Source organism: Penicillium mononematosum (genome assembly GCF_028829835.1).
Source record: "Penicillium mononematosum strain IBT 11891 chromosome Unknown utg000005l:1.0-9366267.0:1.0-9372171.0, whole genome shotgun sequence".
Classification (NCBI taxonomy): Eukaryota; Fungi; Ascomycota; class Eurotiomycetes; order Eurotiales; family Aspergillaceae; genus Penicillium; species Penicillium mononematosum.
Genome location: NW_026643275.1, coordinates 3828558 through 3847669, shown reverse-complemented (window position 1 = coordinate 3847669; position 19112 = coordinate 3828558). Strand labels below are relative to the sequence as shown.

Genomic DNA, 19112 nt, shown 5'->3' with positions numbered 1-19112 from the left:
CTACCAAAGAGTCTTCTGCCTATCTTTTCTTGTACTTCTCTCTGTATTCTTCTCTTTTCCAATCTTCTCAGTCTTCTCAATCCTCTCTCTATCCCTTATCCTCTATCCTCAGCTCCAGCAGTCCGTACCATATTTGGTTATTTTTCATTTCCAAATCCCACATCTCATCCACATCTGTTATCTGTGCGGCCTGATTCGCGCCCAGCTCGGAAGCGTCACGCCTAGCGCCTTGTGGCCCAACTTGTCTTAAGCTGCATGACGGCCTGAGGTTGTTGGCTTTCTCAATCTACGGAGTACTATTGGCCCAATCGAAATTCTCTGCACAGTCTCATCACACCTAGACACGGCTCGCTTCGTTGTCGCAAACTCGGCCGGAGGCCTTGTTTTCAACAGTCGCGCTCTCCCCAAAGTCTTGTTTACGCGTCATATGGTCCCCTCTGGTGACTGGTGATATTGCCACTTGGTGCCCTATCGTTTAGGTTATGGGATCGACGCGTTCTACGGGCGCACACTATTCCTCAGTGCTAGCCCCATCAGCCCAGGAGATCATCAGATCGCAGCCCCGTCTACAACCCTCACCGCTACCACTCCAGCCCATTCAGAACCCGTCGTCCCATCCGTCCTCGGGCCCGCACAGGCCATCACCGACAAAAGGACTTCACCCCCAGGGCTCGCATCCGCGGCACGGAAAACTCGGTTTCATCCCCATATCTGCTCCTACTCCTCCCATGTTTACTACCGACTCCCCAGCCAAGAAAGCGCCATTCCCCCTCTATTCTACAACCTCCATGCCACACTCTGCTCTCTTCACCACATTCTCCAGCATCAATACCGAATCATCAAAAGAAAACCACCTTCCCGAAGAGCCATCCAATGACAGTTTCGCGGACTTCCCAGAGCCGTCTTATGAATCCAAACTTCCGATGAAGCGCACACTCATGGAAGCTGCGCCGCTGAAAGAGCGCTCTAATAAGAAACAAAAGCGTGACGACGCGCCGGTCGCTTACCTGCCCGAACCGCACGATATGCCGCCAGTGGAGGATGATGGCACCAAGCCTCCGTACAGCTATGCTACCTTGATCGGAATGTCAATTTTGCGCGCCACCAACCGGCGCTTGACGCTAGCGCAAATTTACAAGTGGATCTCCGACACCTTCTCATACTACAAAAATAGCGATCCGGGTTGGCAGAATAGCATCCGACACAATCTCAGTCTCAACAAGGCATTCATTAAGCAAGAGCGACCCAAGGATGACCCTGGCAAGGGCAACTACTGGGCCATTGAGCCCGGTATGGAGGCACAATTCCTCAAAGACAAGCAAGTGCGCCGCGCCACTATGTCCAGCCTCCCTCTTCCTGCAGCGCCTCAGAGAGATCTTATTGCTCAGTCGCAAACTGCAAGTACCACGACCTGGATGGTACCACCGCAGCCTGCTTATAACGCGCCACCTCATCACGCGCCTACCCCCCAGGCCGGCCCCAAATGACTTGTCTTCGGATGCTACATTACCTGCGTCTGACCCTGCTCTTCAAGATGATGCCGATGAAGTTGCTCCGGTGCCTGCCCCACGCGCAGCGCCTCGTTCTTCCCCGCCAGCTATTCGGTCATCTCCTCCAATCGCTCCTCCCCGATTCGCCCGCCAGGGTACCCCTCCAACCCCCACGCAATCCAACCCTACCCCCGCGCCTCGCCCGCGCAAGCGCAAGTCGATTACTATGAATGACAGTGGTTATTTCTCCTCCTTGGAGTCATCAGCTCTCAGACCTAACAAGGCTGGGCATATCTTGACATCTGATTTGGATATCGAGCCTCCGCGCATCAAGCGCGGCCGTGCCGAAGAAGAGATTGCGCGCATGCGCAGCTCATCTCACGATATTAGCCCTGGTCAGCCAGCAGCTCGCAAAAACCCCAACCCACCTATTGGTTCATCGCCTCTCCGCAGTCAGTATGTGAGCATGCAGCCGCCTCCGTTGACACCTATCATCAAGTTCAAGAAGCCTGCCAGGCCGCCACCATCTGTGTCTCCAAATACCAATTTGCGAAACCATCGCCGAAAGATCCAGCAAATGGTCAACTCGCCTATCAAACATTTAGGCCTTTCTGAGGATGCTCTTCCTTGGAGCCCGGCTTTCAATCTCCAGGACGAGGCCTACACCCCTAATGACCATTTCCATACCTCCTTTGATGTTTTCGCGGATCCTGGATCGGCACAGATATCCTACGGATCTCCCGAGAAGCGCTCAGTCAAACGCCCGCGAAACGACAGTGGCAGCACTGTACTTTCGGACATTACTTCGGTGAACATCAATACCCGACTGGGTGTGCCCTCGTTGTCCCGTTCCAAGTCCGCAATCTTCCCCGAGTCGCCGTCTAAGCTCCCAGACACGAGCCGCTTTGGAGATGCTGGCCAGGAAGATTTCTTCTCGTTCCATCTCTTCGATGAGGGCAATGACAGCTCAGGTGAAGTCGATGGTGTTGATCTCTTGCAAGGCTTCCAAAAGATTGGAGGCGTGAGCAAGGATGACACCCTGAAGCCCAGGGCGCTTCATCGACCACAAATGGGCCGAACCAATACGACCTTGTTTTAAGATGCTCTCACTCCATGATTTGTTGTTTTGTTTTTGTTTTTTAGGTCGTGGTCTCTGGGAGACCCGTCTTGTTCGATTTGCTTTTTATTGTCTCCCTACTATCCCCTTATTATCCTCCTGCTTTTGTCGCCCCGCAACCTCCGTTACTTGATTTTGGATTGTATCCTGGAGTTGGTTCTCGGCGATATTTCTAAGGTCTTGCGGTGTTTTTCTTTGGGAGTTTTGGGCTGCGCTGATGGAGCCGGTTCTGACATTTCCTCCACTGAGCCCCGGATGGCCTGGTTACGACATTAATGACGATGCTAAGATGTACATGCAAGCGATGGTTTTTATGATTTGGATATCGGGGTTGGGGCTATCTTTATGGGAAACTACTGGAACACACATTGACGGCGTTACTTGATATAATGTATGTAGTTAGCAATTGAAAGTCATTATTTGTCTGTTTATCAAACTGTTCCATGTGCCATTCAAGCTTTGAAGGGTATCTGATTGACCCGATGAATGGATCCAATATAGAGTAATAAAAGAAGAAACGGAAACAGAAATGCATAGTACCGAAACGCCCTATCCAATGGATGTGTGGTTAATCCACTATCTCGCCGGCCAAAATAGAATCCTTTGGCCACCGACCAACCTCAGCCTCTATTTTAGTCGCTGCTTCCACAGCCATTGCAGCCACAGCTGACACACTGAATCGTCTGGTCCTCCTTGAGCTGCGCCTTGGGCACTCGGCAGATACACGTGGAATTGAAATTCGTCTCTTTCGTTTGGACACAGCGCAGACAACACAGCTAGGCAAAATCAGTTAGTCCACTTTTTGAATAAAAGTCCTCGCAAGGGCAAACTAACCTTCTCGTAGCCCTGCTTCTTCCACTTGGCAATCAAGTTGGCATCGGCATACTTGTTCTTGAGCAGGAAATCATATAACTCCTTCGAGATCGCTTCTTTCTCGTAATAAAGGTCGTAGATGTATCGTGAGCCTGTTAATAAGAGGAGCAATAATCAGTATAACCGTATTTCTTGATGTCGTAGAGAGGGACAACTCGTACGTTGATGGCTGATCTGGAATATCGGCCAGAGGACTTCATATTTCTTCTTTCCTTCATGCGATGCGTTTTCCGCATCCTTCATTTTGTTGCTGAATTCCAGCAAGGTATCTTCGATATCGTCGAAGCCGGCGGGAGGCGGTTTGCGATTGCGGGAAGTGCGAATCGGAGGCATGGCGGGCGATATGTTACAGGCGAGGATAATGAAATAAATGCGATGCGATATTTAAAGAGATCGTGTTCGATCAGACTCTGTTTCAGCAGGGTGTTCTCTATGTTAAAGAAACGAAGGAAGCAAGTTGCTATCGATAGGGAAAACTGCGCGTCATTTTTGTGCCGCTGCCCACCGCCTTTGATTTTGAATTGCGGATATATCCTCCAGCTACCGTCCATCGCCCTGTTGCTATCTTATTCTCCATATTCCATTTCACCTCAATTGCTACTCGCATCCCCTATACCGCCATTATGGAACAACAGCTCGATCTCACCAAGCTCTCTGAGAGCGACAAGAAGGAGCTCAACCAGGTCCTGACCAACGAGGCTCAGAAGTCCAACATTCAACAGAGTAAGTGTCCATCTTTCTATCCGGGCATATTCGGGATCTATACTTCATGATTTATATCATTTGGGTTCTGGTCCTAATACTTGATACCTTTAACCCCTACAATCAAGACATAGCTAACATCTATCCCTTCCAGCTGTCCATCACCTGAACGAAGTGTGCTGGGAGAAGTGCATCACCAGCAAGATCACTTCCGGTACCCTCGATAAGTCCGAGGAGGCTTGTGCACAGAACTGTGTTGACCGGTGGATGGATACCAGTCTGTCCATCCTGTCGAAGCTGGACAGCATGCGCGGCGGCCCCGGTCACTAAGCGATTATCTGTCTTGTGTTCTCAGTTTCTGCCATTGCTGTTTCTGATCGTTGTCTGGATGGATGCATATCCATGGATATCAATCACTGTCCATAAAGACTGATTGGGTTGGAGCCTGTCATGCCCTAACTTTGCTCCTTGGACGGCGGTTGGACGGTTTATTTCGGGGTTTATGGATGGATAGACGGAGAGTGGAACCCTCACTTGTATACTAGTGTGTCAATTTATGAACCATGTTGTCTTGTATAATATATGTTGTTTAGTCCTGGGGGTGTTGTAGAGCAAGTATATCGTCTCCTTATGCTGCAATGCTACCATCTCCTGGGTTATAGGAAGGGTGATGGAAACATCCAGTAAAGGCCATCCATGGATGTTATATTAGTGAGCTATTACGTGTAAACTGGGTATGAATAGCAAACTATATGGGAGCTTGGGTAACTGCAAATGTTCGGCCAAGTATGGCATAGAAAGCAGGTGTATAATATTGGCAAGCTTGGCTCTTGTCTCAATGCACTGAGACCATTCGGTCATTTACGTCGTGTCTATCAACATAGAATAGAGAAACCTACAATATTACGGCGCACTACTACTGGTCTGGAACATGCCTTAGCCATTACAGGACCGACAAGTCCGGCGATTCTTCTGGAATCGTGCATTTCACTTTCACAAGTTATGTTCTTTTTGATCATTCAGCCCGGCTGGTATTTTAGCATCACCGCAGTGTAAAACAAAGTTCGCCAAAACCCTAAGAAATCCCTTTTCGAGCATTCCCCGCTTAGACAATGGCCAACTTGGTGGCGGCAATGTCAAGAGCATCGACATCGGGGGTGAGACGGGCGAAGGCCTTCTTGGTTCCGTCAGGGCTAATGAATACATGTTAGCTTTCAATCCACCTATATAAACCAAGAAAGTAGAACATACCGGATCAGAGTGTTGATCTTGACGGTGTCAACATCGTACAGCTTCTTAAGAGCCTGCTTGATCTGGCGCTTGTTGGACTTGACGTTGACGATGAAGACAAGGGTGTTGTTCTCCTCGATCTTCTTCATGGCGCTCTCAGTGTTCAGGGGGTACAGAACAATCTTGTTGAAGTCCAGAGCGGGGCCGTGGTTGACGGACACACGGGGGTACTTGGGGGACCGCGACAGCTGGAGGGTCTTGGGGCGGTGGAAGGTGGACGAGGTGCGGACCTTGCGGGACTTGTGAAGCTGTTGCCACAACCGCGTTAGCGATAGGCTCCAAAAGGGTTTCTTTGGTCTGCTTCATCTTTTGCTACGTACCGAAGCGCCCTTGGCAACCGCCTTGGCGGCGGCGTTGGCCTTGTTCTTGCCTGTAGAGAATACTTCGTTAGCCTAGTGAACAAGAAAAAAAAATTCCAAAAAAAAAGTTCGTCCGTAGATTGCCATTGTGAATTTGCCGGTGTGGATGTGGTAGGTCGAGGATTCTGAAGTCGAGCCACATAATTGATATCGGTAGACATATGGCGATACAGCTGCGAGATGTCCTGGTGTTTCCGGCTCGTTTCGAGGTGATCTCCAAATATCGAAATTTTTGATTCCGAATATCTTCCTCCACGACCACACGGCGAATTCACAATTGGCAAGGCGGCGATCGCAATAGGAAGAGCGCATAGTTATTTGAACATACCGGTCTTGTTGTCGGTGGGGGCCATGGCTGTCGTCGGTCGCTGTCGATGATGGATTGTCGCAGTGTCAAAAGTCGAACGGATTTGGAGTGGTCTTCGCTTAGCGAAAACCCTAGTGCTGTGTGTGGGTCAGGTGACCTGCGGTCCGCTGGGTGTAGTATCTTTGGTATTTATCAGTACAACGCCTTACGGTATGGTTACTTTTTGGTCCAATCAGAATTAACATCGTATTTGGCTCTCTCTTTTCATTTTCTTGAACAGCTTTTCTTTGCGTGCCAGTGACCTCCTCTCTTCTTTGTATATTCGGCCCACGGGGAGATCCGAAGAGATAACATACACTTAATATCTAGATTTGTCATTCCAATCTTTCAATTTTCTTCGCGATCATTAAGACATGGCTCCCCAAAAACGATCCAAGAGGCCGATGTTGTTGTCGCATAGTCGACCACGCATTGTCAAGTCCAAGGACGCTGCTCTTTCAGCCAAGGCTACCCGCACTCTGATTCGAACCCACCATCGACTGCTCAAAGTCCGGGCTCAAGCTTTGGCCGCCGGGGACGAAGCCCGAGTCAGCAGTATTGATGCTCAAATCGAGGCCAATGGTGGTCTCGAAAGCTATCAGATCGCCAGTAAGCTAGGCCAGGCGATGGACCGCGGTGGGGACTCCAGCAAAGTCCTCATCGACTGGATCAAGCCGCAACTGAAGCAATGGAACAAGGCGATTCCAAAGCTCCGGGTCCTTGAGGTTGGAGCTTTGAGCACCAAAAACGCCTGCTCTACGCACCCGGCATTGGATGTCACCCGGATCGATTTGAATTCCCAAGAGCCAGGGATCCTCAAGCAAGATTTCATGGAACGACCTTTGCCCTCTAGTGATGATGAACGTTTCAACATAATCAGTCTGTCATTGGTACTCAACTATGTTCCCGATGCTACGGGACGGGGCGAAATGCTCAAGCATTGTGTCAAATTCTTGACGTCGAGATGCCCTATTGAACTTGTGCCCAGTCTTTTTATGGTATTGCCTATCGCGTGCGTGGACAACTCGCGCTACCTCAACGAGGAAAGACTGGGGGAGATCATGACTTGCCTGGGCTTCCGTCTAACACAAAGCAAGCGGACTTCGAAGCTGGTTTTTCATCTCTGGGAACACACTGGTACCTACGCGCCTAAGGCTTTTAAGAAGGAAGAGTTGAGGTCTGGTAAAACAAGAAACAATTTCGCCGTCATTCTCAACAAGAAGTGATTATCTGCGTGCAAAAGGAAATCGTATTATACTCCATATACAATGCTGCAGGCCGAGCCTAGTTTGCAGAGAGCATGTCTTGTGGCAAGAAGGCCCAGACAGTCCCCACGGCTGCCAATATCGAGGAGACAATGAGCAGAATCCAATCAAGGATGTACTCACCTCGACCGATTTCCTTTCCAAAGATCTTGAGATAAAAAGCAAGAGGAAAGATAATACAGATGGTGAAGCACAAGAACGATCCCAAGAAAGCCATGATACGGTCGAAAGCCGGGAAGACGATCGCCAAAATAACAATCATGGCCACTACAAAAACGCGGACCATTGCGCGTGAGACTTTTTGTAGTGTCTTCGAGCCGTCTTCGGCAGGCACATGGCCGCCTCCGAGTCCGCAAAGAACTTCAAATGTGGCCACAAGAGGCCGAGCACTATGGTCATGTCAGCAGTGTCCGAGGACCAATGAAGGCATTGGACTCACTTCAATGGCACTTTCGTGAGCGGGATGATCGAAATGAAGACTACAATACAGACGGATAGGGACTGCGGGTATTCGGTGATGGTGAGGATGTTCGCAGTGACTTCGTCGCGGATGATATCGCCAAACATGAGCCAACCAATGATCGCCATTGAGCAGTCCAAAGCAAACTGTCAAGTTATTAGAATCGAACTTCATCCTAGTCACTTGATTTTCTTACTGTGAAAATATAGGTCACCCAAAGGCTCTTCCCGTATTTCTGGGGGTGCCTCATATCTCTGTAGATGTTAGGGAAGACACCGTGGCCACCCCATGGTGCTTTTCAACAGGTTAGCATTCTGATCACAATTCCTTTTGGTTGTGAACTCACACATGATAAGACCAAAACTCAGAGGGACAGTAGCCCAGTTTTCAGGGAAGAGGAATGTATTCGCCGGCTGCCGCAAGGAGCCCGGTGCATCTGGCTTGATAAAGCCATCGATGCAAATGAGTACCACGACTTTCGAGTGTCAGTCCCATCTATCAATCCCAGCTCAGAAGAAGACTTACTTGATGTGCACGAAATTATACCCAATATGCTGGTGATACTCAGGAATCGTAGCGGCAGGAAGTTGAGCGGAAGTAGCACAACTCCACAGACGATCTTCCATTGGAGGATGCTCAATCCTGGTACAAGGGCATATAAACTGTCTGCAAAGAGCACAACCAGCGCAACGCATGCTCCTAAAAGTTCCAAGCAGAAGAGAAAACTGGTTATCAAACGGGCATGTTGCCCGAAAACTGATGTAAGCCAGATCAGCGTAGGTGACAACGCTCCGGTCGACATCCAGACATTTAGCCAGAATTTTGGCTGTGTAGGAAGTGGCAACTGCCGAGAAGATAAGGAATACCAAACCCAAAACCCACCCGGCATGCTTCATCGCCAATGGAAGACTCAACAGACCAATACCAATTAACACATTAACCGAGTTGAAGATAGTCTGCGGAAGGGTGGATTGCCCAACGATGATATCCTCCTCGGTCCCATCTTCATGTTGAACATGCTTGATAAGCAATGGACCCCGATCTGAATCTCCAAACCCATCCACATGCACCTGGGGGTGGTGCTCTCGGTGGAATTGAATCGCATGTCTCCGCGTCGACTCGCTCATCCGTGAGGAGATGGTGCCATACGAATTCGCAAAACTTCTATCAAATGACGAAGAAAGTAGGCCAGTACTAGGAAGCGCCCTCTTGGATGACTCCGGCGCTCGTGTTTCCCCGTCATCCTGGTCAGAGTCCGAGTCCCCCTGAAGCAGAGGCCGTTCCACATCCGAGTGTCGACCCCAGGATGGGGAGCTTCTCGACCCATATTCCTGGCCAGTAGCAATGGCAAACTCATCATCCGAGTGCGCAGAGACAAACGACGACCGCCGTGGGATGATCTCTGGGAAGGCCGCGGCTCTCTGCCAAGACCGCGCAAAGTTGTCTATACTGTTGGGACCTCCTGCTTGGCGGACTCGAATTGAGTACGACGACGACCTGTGCAGAGTAATTAGCTAACGGTCTGGTTGTGAACAACAGAAGTCATGTACCTCTGTCTACCGCCGATCTCCGACTCGGCCGTCGGACTCCCACGATTCAGATGGCCATAATCGTAGGAGCTTGGTGCCGCAGCCGGTATCCTCAGTGAGCCATAGACCGGTTCATTGTCGAGATCTTCGTTTGTTCTTTCGGCCCTTGACATATTTTCCCGTTACCAAGACAATGGTAGTAACAGTGACCCTGGTGATATATGAGGATTCCAAGTTTGGGGGTCCCGAGGTGAAGGGCAGGAACGGAAGTCAAGAGTAAGGAAAGGGAAAAAGGTCTCCCCTCACTTATCACATGGAGATAGCTCCCAGAGAGAGATAAGAAGCGAAAACAACTTGCGATATTGAAAAGAGCTTAGCGTCGAAAGAGCTTCCGCTAGATGTGGGGTGCGGATCACAGAGATTTGATAAGCTAGAGATTTTTTCCAAGGTTACGTGACTAATTGAATGGGCATTTGGAATTGATAGACTTGATATATATAGTTGTGGATAATATTTCTTCTTCTATGCTTTCTATATAATGCATTTTAGTACGCCCGTGGACCTACATGTACTCCGTACATAGATGTCACTTTCTCAATTGAGGACCAAACATCCATGGATGTTTTTATGACAATCCAATACGTAAGAGAGATGCATTGGACATAATTTTTGCATACTATGCCAATTCTAGAATTGATATCCATGGATACTCACCTATTACCACGCTTAACATGGAGTATATAGTAACCTTGGAAATAGTAGACCTGCAGAAAAGAAGAAAATGTACCTGTACCTGGCCACCCGGCTGTTGGGCCATGACCCGGCAAGTACCAGATACGTCACGGGTAGCCCTGGCTTACCTCAGCGTGCCAGCCGACCCCTCGAACAAACTTGTATGTCCAACCCCACGAGGAAATTTGCTGTCGCTTTTAAACGTCATATTCAGTAAAGGTATGTACTCTCCGTTATTGAATCTATGAGTATAAAAGAAAAAGAAATACCAGTGTTCACTTTTTACTCTTTTTTTCCGGCAACTACTAACTGATCTTAGGTGTAAAAAGGCAAGCCTAAATCTTTGTTCGCCGACTCCCGCCCCCCATTACTGACCGAATCTTCAGGCGTCCGCAGGGCCTCCGATAACTTTCCCCCCCTGATCAACTGTCGCCTCGCCAAGATGAGTGCCCCTCCGCCGAACGAAGCTGAGAAGAATATCGAGATCTGGAAGGTCAAGAAGCTGATCAAGCGTCTTGAATCCGCTCGTGGAAATGGAACCTCTATGATTTCGCTCATTATCCGTACGCTATCACTGCCCTCCGCCACTTACTGTCGCCGCTAACATGTCAATTTAGCCCCCAAGGATCAGATTAGCAGAGCAGCCAAGATGTTGGCTGAAGAGTATGTACGTAAAAAACCCCCCCTCCGATCTGTCTGCGCCGGACGCCGCCTAATCGCACAATAGGGTACCGCCTCCAACATTAAATCTCGAGTGAACCGACTTTCCGTGCTGTCGGCCATTACCTCTACTCAGCAGCGTCTGAAGCTCTACAACAAGGTCCCTCCCAATGGACTGGTCGTGTACTGTGGTGAAATTATCACCTCGGAAGGAAAGGAGCGCAAGATTAACATCGACTTCGAACCGTTCAAGCCCATCAACACCTCCCTCTACCTTTGTGACAACAAGTTCCACACTGAAGCATTGAGTGAGCTTCTCGAGGCTGATCAGAAGTTCGGTTTCATTGTCATGGACGGTAACGGTACTTTGTTCGGTACTCTCAGTGGCAACACTCGTGAGATCCTTCAGCGTCTGACCGTTGATCTGCCCAAGAAGCACGTGAGTGCCCCAAGTGATTGAGTACGATGTTCATGCATACTAATTTTCATACAGGGCCGTGGTGGTCAATCCGCTCTGCGTTTCTCGCGTCTCCGTGAGGAAAAGCGTCACAACTACGTGCGCAAGATCGCTGAACTTGCTGTTCAGAACTACATCACCAACGACAAGCCCAACGTCGCCGGCCTGGTGTTGGCTGGTTCCGCCGATTTCAAGAACGATCTTAACCAGTCTGACCTGTTCGACGGTCGCCTGCAATCCAAGGTTATCAAGGTTGTCGATGTTTCCTACGGTGGCGAGAACGGTTTCAACCAGGCCATTGAATTGGCTGGCGAGACCCTGAGCAACGTCAAGTTCGTTCAGGAGAAGAAGCTTATTGGCCAGTACTTCCAGGAGATCAGCCAAGACACCGGCAGAGTCTGCTACGGTATTGAAGATACCCTCAAGGCAATGGAGCTTGGTGCAGCTGAAATCTTGATCGTCCACGAGAACTTGGAAATCACTCGCTGGGTCATGAAGAACGCGGCAGGCAATCAGGTTATTATCCACACGAACAAGCTTCAGGAATCCCAGAAGGACCTCTTCCAGGACAAGGAAACTGGGTTGGATATGGAGGTTGTCGAATCGGGCTCTTTCCTCGAATGGCTTGCCGAGGCCTACAAGGACTTCGGTGCCAACCTGGAGTTCGTGTCTGACCGATCTGGCGAAGGAAACCAGTTCGTCAAGGGTTTCGGTGGTATCGGTGCTATTCTCCGGTACAAGGTCAACTTCGAACAGCTTGCTGATCTCAGCGATGATGACGAGTTCTACGACGGTATGTTTTCTTCTCGTTTCTCGTGTTTATGTTGATACTAACTTCTGCAGATTGACGGTATTGCCCCCTCGCAGAGAGCGAGGATGAACGGCCAGAAGCTCCCGCGGCGAGTCTTTTGACGGCTCGCCCCGTGGATCATGCAGGCGGCTCCCGCGATGGAACCAAGGCATCCGTAAAGGATAACCAAAAAAGGCCTGGTCCACGCTCATTGAAGCTGCTCAGAGGTGAGACATCCAGCTAGCCTTATCACTTGGGGATTAGCTCTAATGTTTTGAATACAGTGTCGTCCAAGCTCCAAGGTACGCACACTGAGGTCACCTCAGTGTCTGAGATGAAGATGAGGTTTAAATTGCAATTTGAAAGGTTGGGTGCAGTAATCTGCAACGTTTGGTCATCCACCGCTGCTTGCACTGCTTACTCTATGTAAGCCGGACGGCGTTGGATTGTTTTATTTCTCAGCCGATTCTGTCGTTTCATCTCTGAATGGCATTTTCTGGTACTTCGCTCATTATTTGCTCGTTATTGAAAAGAAAAAAAGCACCCGAAAGGGTTGATATAGATGGTGCTATTTATTGTTTATTAAGTTTCCTGTTTCATCTTGCAGTGTACACTTTGTCCATATCGTCGACAGTGCGTACATTTTTATTTCATTTATTCGTATAGTAAACCGAGATATCTTCAACATATATGACATGACGCTTTCAGCGCGTTTGCAAAATCATCAATGCGTTGCTCTTGATCAAAAGACCAAGGCGAGTCTCCAATTAGAACCAGTCAAGTCAAGCATTGCTTGCACTTAGCTGATCTTTCCAGGTCCCCAGGTCCCTACATGTCTCAGTGACTTGACGCAAATCATTGAGAGCCTTGTGGACTGCCTCTTTGTTCTCATCCGAGGGTGTCCTTCCACACTCAACGAAAAAGATATACTGCCAAGGCTTCTTTAGACTCGGCCTTGTGTTAATGCTTGTAAGATTCAAGCCATGAGCCTTGAATATCAACAGCGCATTTGCCAATGCACCGGGAGATGAATGATCAATCGTGAAAGAAATCAAAGTCTTGTGCGTAGTTTCAAGGGCAAGCTCGCCTTCCAATGTAGGCGGGTTCGGCTGCTCGAGTTCGAACTCCGCAGTTCGCTCATCAAGCACATTCCTGAAGATCAGGAAACGGGTAGTATTGTCTGCTCGGTCCTCGATATTTTCCACAAGCAGGTCTGTCCCGTGTTGTTCTGCCGCGAAGCGATTGGCAATGGCAGCGCCCCGTTCCGTTGTCTCCTTAGAGACGATCTCCGCTGCCTTGGATGTGGACGTGACATCCTGTCTCTCGACGCCCTTGAAGTATTTGGTCAAGAAAGCTTCGCACTGGCCCCATGCCTGCGGGTGTGTGTATAGCTTGGTTATAGAGCCGTCGTATTCTGCCCAACCACCGGGGTATGTGCCCTTGCGCACCATTAGGCAATGGTGCACTGTCAAGTAATATTCCCCGCACACTTTCACGTCTTTATATGAACCATCCCGGTCTGCCAAAAGGTCTAATGTCTGCATCACAGAGCCATTGGTCGAGTTCTCGCACGGAATCACGGCGTAGTCAACTTCTTTCTTTTGGAGCGCGGCGAAGGCATCTGGGAATGAGACTTGAGGTTGTAGATCGGCGGATAGTTTGCAAAAGGACTCTGCAGCAGCCTAGAACAGGGGTCAATCATCAAACTAAGTCGCATTCGCAAGGATGTGGGGTAAAGTTTGTACCTGATGCGAAAAGGACCCCAGCGGCCCTAAGAAGGCAACTTTCAAGGGAGCCATCTTGATTGAAGTATGGGATGATCTTTTCCCTGTCAATTGGGCTGAGCCTATTTGAATCAGATCAAATCGTCGGGCTTGCCATCTCATCGACAGGCGACATCGGGTCTCCGAGCGGTGTGGGCTGAATCCCGATGCTGTGGCAGTTCCGACATAGGCAATGAGCGACAGACAAACAAATCAAACGCGGATGAGTCTATTGCTTCAACCTTGGAAGTCAACTTGCGATTTGATAATCGTCCAATTCAGTCTGTCTCTTTTCTCATGAAGACAAATCCACTCCGACCCCTAATCTCTTTGCGATGCGGGCGTCATGCATGTCGGACTTACTCCTCGCTCTCCGAGCGCTTGCATTATGAACTGACCACAAGGAAGCTCCCGTTGACTTACGACTATCTACACCCCCAACCTTCACATCTTCTGAACCTCACGCTCCGTGATCTCCTTCCACAATCCCAAAATTCCTCTGATTATGCGACTCTACCGACATTGCAGAACCCGTCCCCGCTTCCCGTCGGTCACCACTTAATCTACTTCCCGCCGCAGGTGACCTTGTCTCAACTACTCCCGGACTGCACAGATACGTTACACACGCCGGGCGAACCATTTAATCGGCGCCTTTGGGCGGGTGGGAATCTAAGATTCCCTGTGCGCAGTCCGCCTCTGGATGGCAGTCGCGCAGTCTGCATAGAATCCATCCGCAACGTGACGGTGAAGGGCCGCGAAGGGGACGAGAAAGTGATCGTCACCATCGAACGACGCATTGGCAATGTTGCTGAGCAAGAAACAGCCGAGGAGACTTGGGACCGGATATGGAAAGAGAACGAAGACAATGCGGGAGAATCCTCAGTAATTGAGAACCGGGACCTCATTTTCATGCGCCTAAAAACCAGCGCCCAAATCGAGGCCGATAAAGCGCAGTTCGGAAAGCCTGGTAGGACTGTAAAACGTGAGAATATACTACCAGCCATTGAATATGATGTCGAATTTGCTAATGATTCTGGCGCAATGAAGCTCCCTCCGGTGCGACGTTCCGCCATGCCCTCATACCTACTAAAGCGCTGCTATTCCGATTCTCGGCGTTGACTTTCAATGCCCATTCCATCCACCTTGACAAGAGCTATACCCAGAACCAGGAGGGATACCCAAATCTTTTAGTGCATGGTCCATTGACGCTGACGCTGCTGCTGAGCGTGCTCCAGCAACAGCTGAGTAGATTGAATCTCTGCATCAGTGATATTGAATATAAGAATATAGCACCTCTTTTTGTTGAACAGGAGCTGGTTATCTGTGGCAAGCCTAAGAATGACACCGGGGCTTGGGATGTGTGGATTGAGGGTCCAGATGGAGGGTTGGCCGTTCGGGGTACTGCACGGACGAGGTTGCAATGATATACCCAATTATACCTGCACATTTACATGCGATATGACGTTTGAATAACATCTCACCTGAGTGATTATACTTGACAAATACTAATAATAACAGCTAGGGTGTGAAGCTGTCGAAGCAGATAGAACAATCCGGCCATACAATATAGTACGTAAGCAACGGACATCGGAGAAACTCCCCCGAAGCCAGATTTGCACACCTTTTTCTTTCCACCTGTCCTTCTCTTTCTTTCTTCAACCACACAGTAATTTGGCTATTTTGTGAGCGGTTGTAATGTTCGAAGCCGTGATCAATTAACCATCTCACATCTTGTTCTTTTCAAGATGGATGTCTTCTGGGCGGCTCCCCCGGTCACTAGGTATGCAGGTCCTATTTGCCGATCTCAAGCTCTGGTTACTGACTTGTCATCCAGGACTCTCACAGCCTTGACTCTGGTTCAATCCGCTTTGATGTATGGCGGCTTATTGAGCTTCTATTGGGCACCATTCTTGCCGAGCTTGATATTCTCATGGCGCCCGCAGATCTACCGGCTGGTCACCCCATTTCTACTAACCGGACCGAAACTAGGTTTCCTCTTTGATCTTTATATCAGTACGATGCCTCGGTATCACATTGGCCTGGTCTGATCAGAGTGCTAATGTACCGATAGTGTACCGCTATGGCAGTGCTGCGGAGAGGAGCATGGCCCCTGGAGAGTTCCTCATTTATCTCCTATTTGTAGCTTTCAGCATCATGGTAAGTGACTCAGTAGAGTCTGCTTTTTCTTTCTTTCTCTTTTTCATCTACGCTCGCGTCCATATCCAAATCCCTCGCTATAACTGCCCGACCAGCTTCGAAATCTAGCTGAATCGGTTCCTGAAGGCGAGGGAAAGCACCCCTGCATCTGTGCAACACCATCATAATTCGCAAAATACAGGTGTTGTGCAGGTGTGGGCATGGTGGGATTTCCTTCGAGCTCACTGGTGTGATTTCATATCGCGTCAGTATCGGAGGTGCCCTACATTTCTATATACATCATCTATTCTTTTCCAATACCATCTACATCCTATTTTACTCGCCGTCCTGGTAGTCCAATATATCTCTTCCAAATTTGCTAACTTTCCCAAGCTCACTGCAGGTGGTTATCTGGGAGCGGCTATCCTTCTGTCACGTAAGCTTGCCGTACTTGGCTCAATCCTCAGACAGACACTGACTTGAAATCAGCTTTGACCATGGCTTTCGTCTACACCTTTTCCCAGACGAACCGAGGAACCAAGACAAGATTCTGGTTCATCGATATCCCGGTCGTATTTCTGCCATATGCAATGCTTCTCGTCACCATGGTGTCGAACGGATGGGATGCCGCGCTGGTAGAAAGCATGGGAATCCTGGCTGCCCATACTTATGATTTTCTCACACGCATCTACCCGACTTTCGGCGGTGGGAGAAACTTTATCACTGTCCCCGGCTTCGTGGAGAGGTACTTTACCGAACATGACCCCAACAGCGGATACCGAGGATATGGAACTGCGAGCCGCGCACCAAGGCCAGCCGGGCAACCCTCGTCAGCGTCAGCATCAGGATCAACCTGGGGCAGCTGGACCTCTTCGAGTTCTTGGAATGGCAGAGGCGCTGGCCGGAGACTTGGCTAAATGGAGAGCCATACATGCCCTGCGCCCATTGCCGCCCTGCAAGGGAGATGCTCTGCATGTGACAGACGTTTCAGCATTCATTGTGCCCATAAGTCACATGGACTTGTGGTAGTGATAATTGACAAGAACATGGTTTCGGTCATTCTTTGGCCACAAATACAGATTTGTGAACCCCATAGTTAATAATCTTTGAGCATGTTTATTGTACCAATTAGCTTGTTCTCAAATAATCTATATTATTAGCAAAACGTCCCAAAGATTTGAAGTCCTTTGGAATCGGAGGCGTAAAAAGTCGAGAACTCCAAATCACGTGATACTTCTCCAGGCGCTAAACCGCTTTTGGCACTGGAGCTGCCGCACTCGCAAAATTTCCTTCGACAAATTTTCGGGGTTTTCACCGCGCATCCTTCAACGACAACCAACAAAATGGCAGTCGTCAAGACCTCGGAGATGGACTACGCCATCAAGCCTGAAGCGTCCGTTCCTTCCGTTGATACATCGGATTGGCCGCTTCTGCTTAAGAACTATGAAAAGCGTATGCTTGTCCTTAAAACTCCAGTTTGACCAGCCGACATTGACTTTTTTTGTAGTGCTCGTTCGGACCGGTCACTTCACCCCTATCCCTGCTGGCTCCTCTCCCCTGAGCCGTGACCTGAAGTCCTACATCAGCTCCGGTGTCATCAACCTTGACAAGCCGTCCAACCCTTCCAGTCATGAAGTCGTGGCTTGGATGAAGCGGATCCTTAGGTAAATCAAAATCCACCAGATCCTCTCAATGGTTTCACACACTTGCTGACCATTTTACTCTCTATAGATCCGAGAAGACTGGTCACAGTGGTACCCTTGATCCCAAGGTCACCGGTTGTTTGATCGTCTGCATTGACCGTGCCACCCGCCTGGTCAAGTCCCAGCAGGGTGCCGGTAAGGAGTATGTCTGTGTGATCCGTCTCCACGACAAGATCCCCGGTGGCGAGGCCCAATTCGTCCGCGCTCTGGAGACCTTGACCGGTGCGCTCTTCCAGCGCCCCCCCTCTTATCTCTGCCGTCAAGCGCCAGCTCCGTATCCGTACCATTCACGAGAGCAAGAACTACGAGTTCGACAACGAGCGCCACCTCGGTGTCTTCTGGGTCAGCTGTGAGGCTGGTACCTACATCCGTACCCTCTGTGTCCACCTGGGTCTTCTCCTCGGTGTCGGCGCCCACATGCAGGAACTTCGCCGTGTTCGTTCTGGAGCCATGGGCGAGGGCGAGGGTATGGTTACTCTGCACGATGTTATGGACGCCCAATGGGTCTACGACAACAACCGCGACGAGTCCTACCTCCGCAAGGTCATCAGTCCTCTGGAGTCTCTGCTCACTGGCTACAAGCGTATCGTCGTCAAGGACAGCGCTGTCAACGCCGTCTGCTACGGTGCCAAGCTCATGATTCCTGGTCTTCTCCGCTACGGTATGTGACCTTTTCCCCCCGAGTCTTTTTCCGATCAGTACTAATGGTTTTTTTTTTTTTCAGAGGCCGGTATTGAGTGCCACGAGGAGGTTGTCCTCATGACCACCAAGGGTGAGGCTATCGCCATTGGTATCGCTCAGATGTCCACTGTCGAGCTCACTACCTGCGACCACGGCGTTGTTGCCAAGGTCAAGCGTTGCATCATGGAGCGTGACCTCTACCCTCGCCGCTGGGGCTTGGGACCCACTGCCCTTGAGAAGAAGAAGATGAAGACTGCAGGAACTCTCGATGTAAGTGGCTGAACAGCCTTCGCTTTCATACAACATACTAACTTTGATCTCAGAAATACGGTCGCCCCAACGACGCCACCCCCGCTCAGTGGAAGAGCGAGTACAAGGACTTTAACCTTCCTATTACCGGAACCGCTGCTGTTGCGCCCTCCGCCGAGACTAAGACCGAGACCGAGGCCCCTAAGGCTGAATCCCCCGAGCCCGTGAAGGAGGAGGTCGAAGACAAGAAACGCAAGCGCGACGGCGAGACGGCCGAGAGGAAGGCCGAGGCCAAGAAGAAGAAGAAGGAGAAGAAGGAGAAGAAGGAGCGCCGGAAGTCCAAGCAGGATGATAGCGATGACAGCGACTAGATGCACTCCAGGAAGGCCGTCAGGTCCCTTTCCTGTACCATATTTTGCTATTTCCGGAGTCTTGGGTCAAAAGGGAAATTTGTTCTATTCCAGAGTTTCATATTGAAGGCTGCCTATCTGTTGAATCTACCATTCTTAT

The 19112-nt window shown here is 49.8% G+C and overlaps 11 protein-coding genes across 11 annotated transcripts; 7 read left to right on the top strand and 4 right to left on the bottom strand.

Moving 5' to 3' along the window:
• Window positions 1-482: 482 nt before the first annotated feature.
• Window positions 483-2589, top strand: N7519_009591 (forkhead box transcription factor; the record flags this gene model as incomplete). Its single annotated transcript, XM_057296364.1, has 2 exons — window positions 483-1322; window positions 1363-2589. 2 exons carry the CDS (start codon window positions 483-485, stop codon window positions 2587-2589), a joined length of 2067 nt encoding a protein of 688 aa, XP_057144246.1.
• A 650-nt stretch (window positions 2590-3239) lies between these two features.
• N7519_009590 (BUD31 family protein) lies at window positions 3240-3813 on the bottom strand (the record flags this gene model as incomplete). The annotated part of the gene is made up of 3 exons (XM_057296363.1): window positions 3240-3383; window positions 3442-3572; window positions 3642-3813. The coding sequence occupies 3 exons, from the start codon at window positions 3811-3813 to the stop codon at window positions 3240-3242; spliced, it is 447 nt and encodes a 148-aa protein (XP_057144245.1).
• Window positions 3814-4103: 290 nt separating this feature from the next.
• On the top strand, window positions 4104-4512 carry N7519_009589 (Tim10/DDP family zinc finger protein; the record flags this gene model as incomplete). Its single annotated transcript, XM_057296362.1, has 2 exons — window positions 4104-4203; window positions 4337-4512. The coding sequence occupies 2 exons, from the start codon at window positions 4104-4106 to the stop codon at window positions 4510-4512; spliced, it is 276 nt and encodes a 91-aa protein (XP_057144244.1).
• Window positions 4513-5287: 775 nt separating this feature from the next.
• Window positions 5288-6184, bottom strand: N7519_009588 (60S ribosomal protein uL23; the record flags this gene model as incomplete). Its single annotated transcript, XM_057296361.1, has 4 exons — window positions 5288-5375; window positions 5434-5720; window positions 5793-5842; window positions 6160-6184. The coding sequence occupies 4 exons, from the start codon at window positions 6182-6184 to the stop codon at window positions 5288-5290; spliced, it is 450 nt and encodes a 149-aa protein (XP_057144243.1).
• Window positions 6185-6551: 367 nt separating this feature from the next.
• On the top strand, window positions 6552-7403 carry N7519_009587 (25S rRNA (adenine2142-N1)-methyltransferase; the record flags this gene model as incomplete). The annotated part of the gene is made up of 1 exon (XM_057296360.1): window positions 6552-7403. The coding sequence occupies one exon, from the start codon at window positions 6552-6554 to the stop codon at window positions 7401-7403; it is 852 nt and encodes a 283-aa protein (XP_057144242.1).
• A 58-nt stretch (window positions 7404-7461) lies between these two features.
• On the bottom strand, window positions 7462-9604 carry N7519_009586 (putative transporter; the record flags this gene model as incomplete). Its single annotated transcript, XM_057296359.1, is given in 7 exon segments — window positions 7462-7831; window positions 7882-8048; window positions 8099-8196; window positions 8249-8377; window positions 8428-8627; window positions 8641-9399; window positions 9453-9604. 7 exon segments carry the CDS (start codon window positions 9602-9604, stop codon window positions 7462-7464), a joined length of 1875 nt encoding a protein of 624 aa, XP_057144241.1.
• A 1001-nt stretch (window positions 9605-10605) lies between these two features.
• N7519_009585 (translation termination factor eRF1) lies at window positions 10606-12500 on the top strand (the record flags this gene model as incomplete). Its single annotated transcript, XM_057296358.1, has 6 exons — window positions 10606-10726; window positions 10781-10830; window positions 10891-11262; window positions 11317-12073; window positions 12148-12297; window positions 12355-12500. 6 exons carry the CDS (start codon window positions 10606-10608, stop codon window positions 12498-12500), a joined length of 1596 nt encoding a protein of 531 aa, XP_057144240.1.
• Window positions 12501-12852: 352 nt separating this feature from the next.
• On the bottom strand, window positions 12853-13869 carry N7519_009584 (prephenate dehydratase PHA2; the record flags this gene model as incomplete). The annotated part of the gene is made up of 2 exons (XM_057296357.1): window positions 12853-13752; window positions 13816-13869. The coding sequence occupies 2 exons, from the start codon at window positions 13867-13869 to the stop codon at window positions 12853-12855; spliced, it is 954 nt and encodes a 317-aa protein (XP_057144239.1).
• A 261-nt stretch (window positions 13870-14130) lies between these two features.
• On the top strand, window positions 14131-14952 carry N7519_009583 (uncharacterized protein; the record flags this gene model as incomplete). The annotated part of the gene is made up of 1 exon (XM_057296356.1): window positions 14131-14952. One exon carries the CDS (start codon window positions 14131-14133, stop codon window positions 14950-14952), a length of 822 nt encoding a protein of 273 aa, XP_057144238.1.
• A 626-nt stretch (window positions 14953-15578) lies between these two features.
• On the top strand, window positions 15579-16886 carry N7519_009582 (uncharacterized protein; the record flags this gene model as incomplete). The annotated part of the gene is made up of 5 exons (XM_057296355.1): window positions 15579-15613; window positions 15668-15846; window positions 15905-15990; window positions 16363-16405; window positions 16459-16886. 5 exons carry the CDS (start codon window positions 15579-15581, stop codon window positions 16884-16886), a joined length of 771 nt encoding a protein of 256 aa, XP_057144237.1.
• A 426-nt stretch (window positions 16887-17312) lies between these two features.
• On the top strand, window positions 17313-18973 carry cbf5 (pseudouridine synthase CBF5; the record flags this gene model as incomplete). The annotated part of the gene is made up of 6 exons (XM_057296354.1): window positions 17313-17421; window positions 17477-17633; window positions 17701-17814; window positions 17909-18333; window positions 18397-18623; window positions 18677-18973. 6 exons carry the CDS (start codon window positions 17313-17315, stop codon window positions 18971-18973), a joined length of 1329 nt encoding a protein of 442 aa, XP_057144236.1.
• Window positions 18974-19112: the final 139 nt, after the last annotated feature.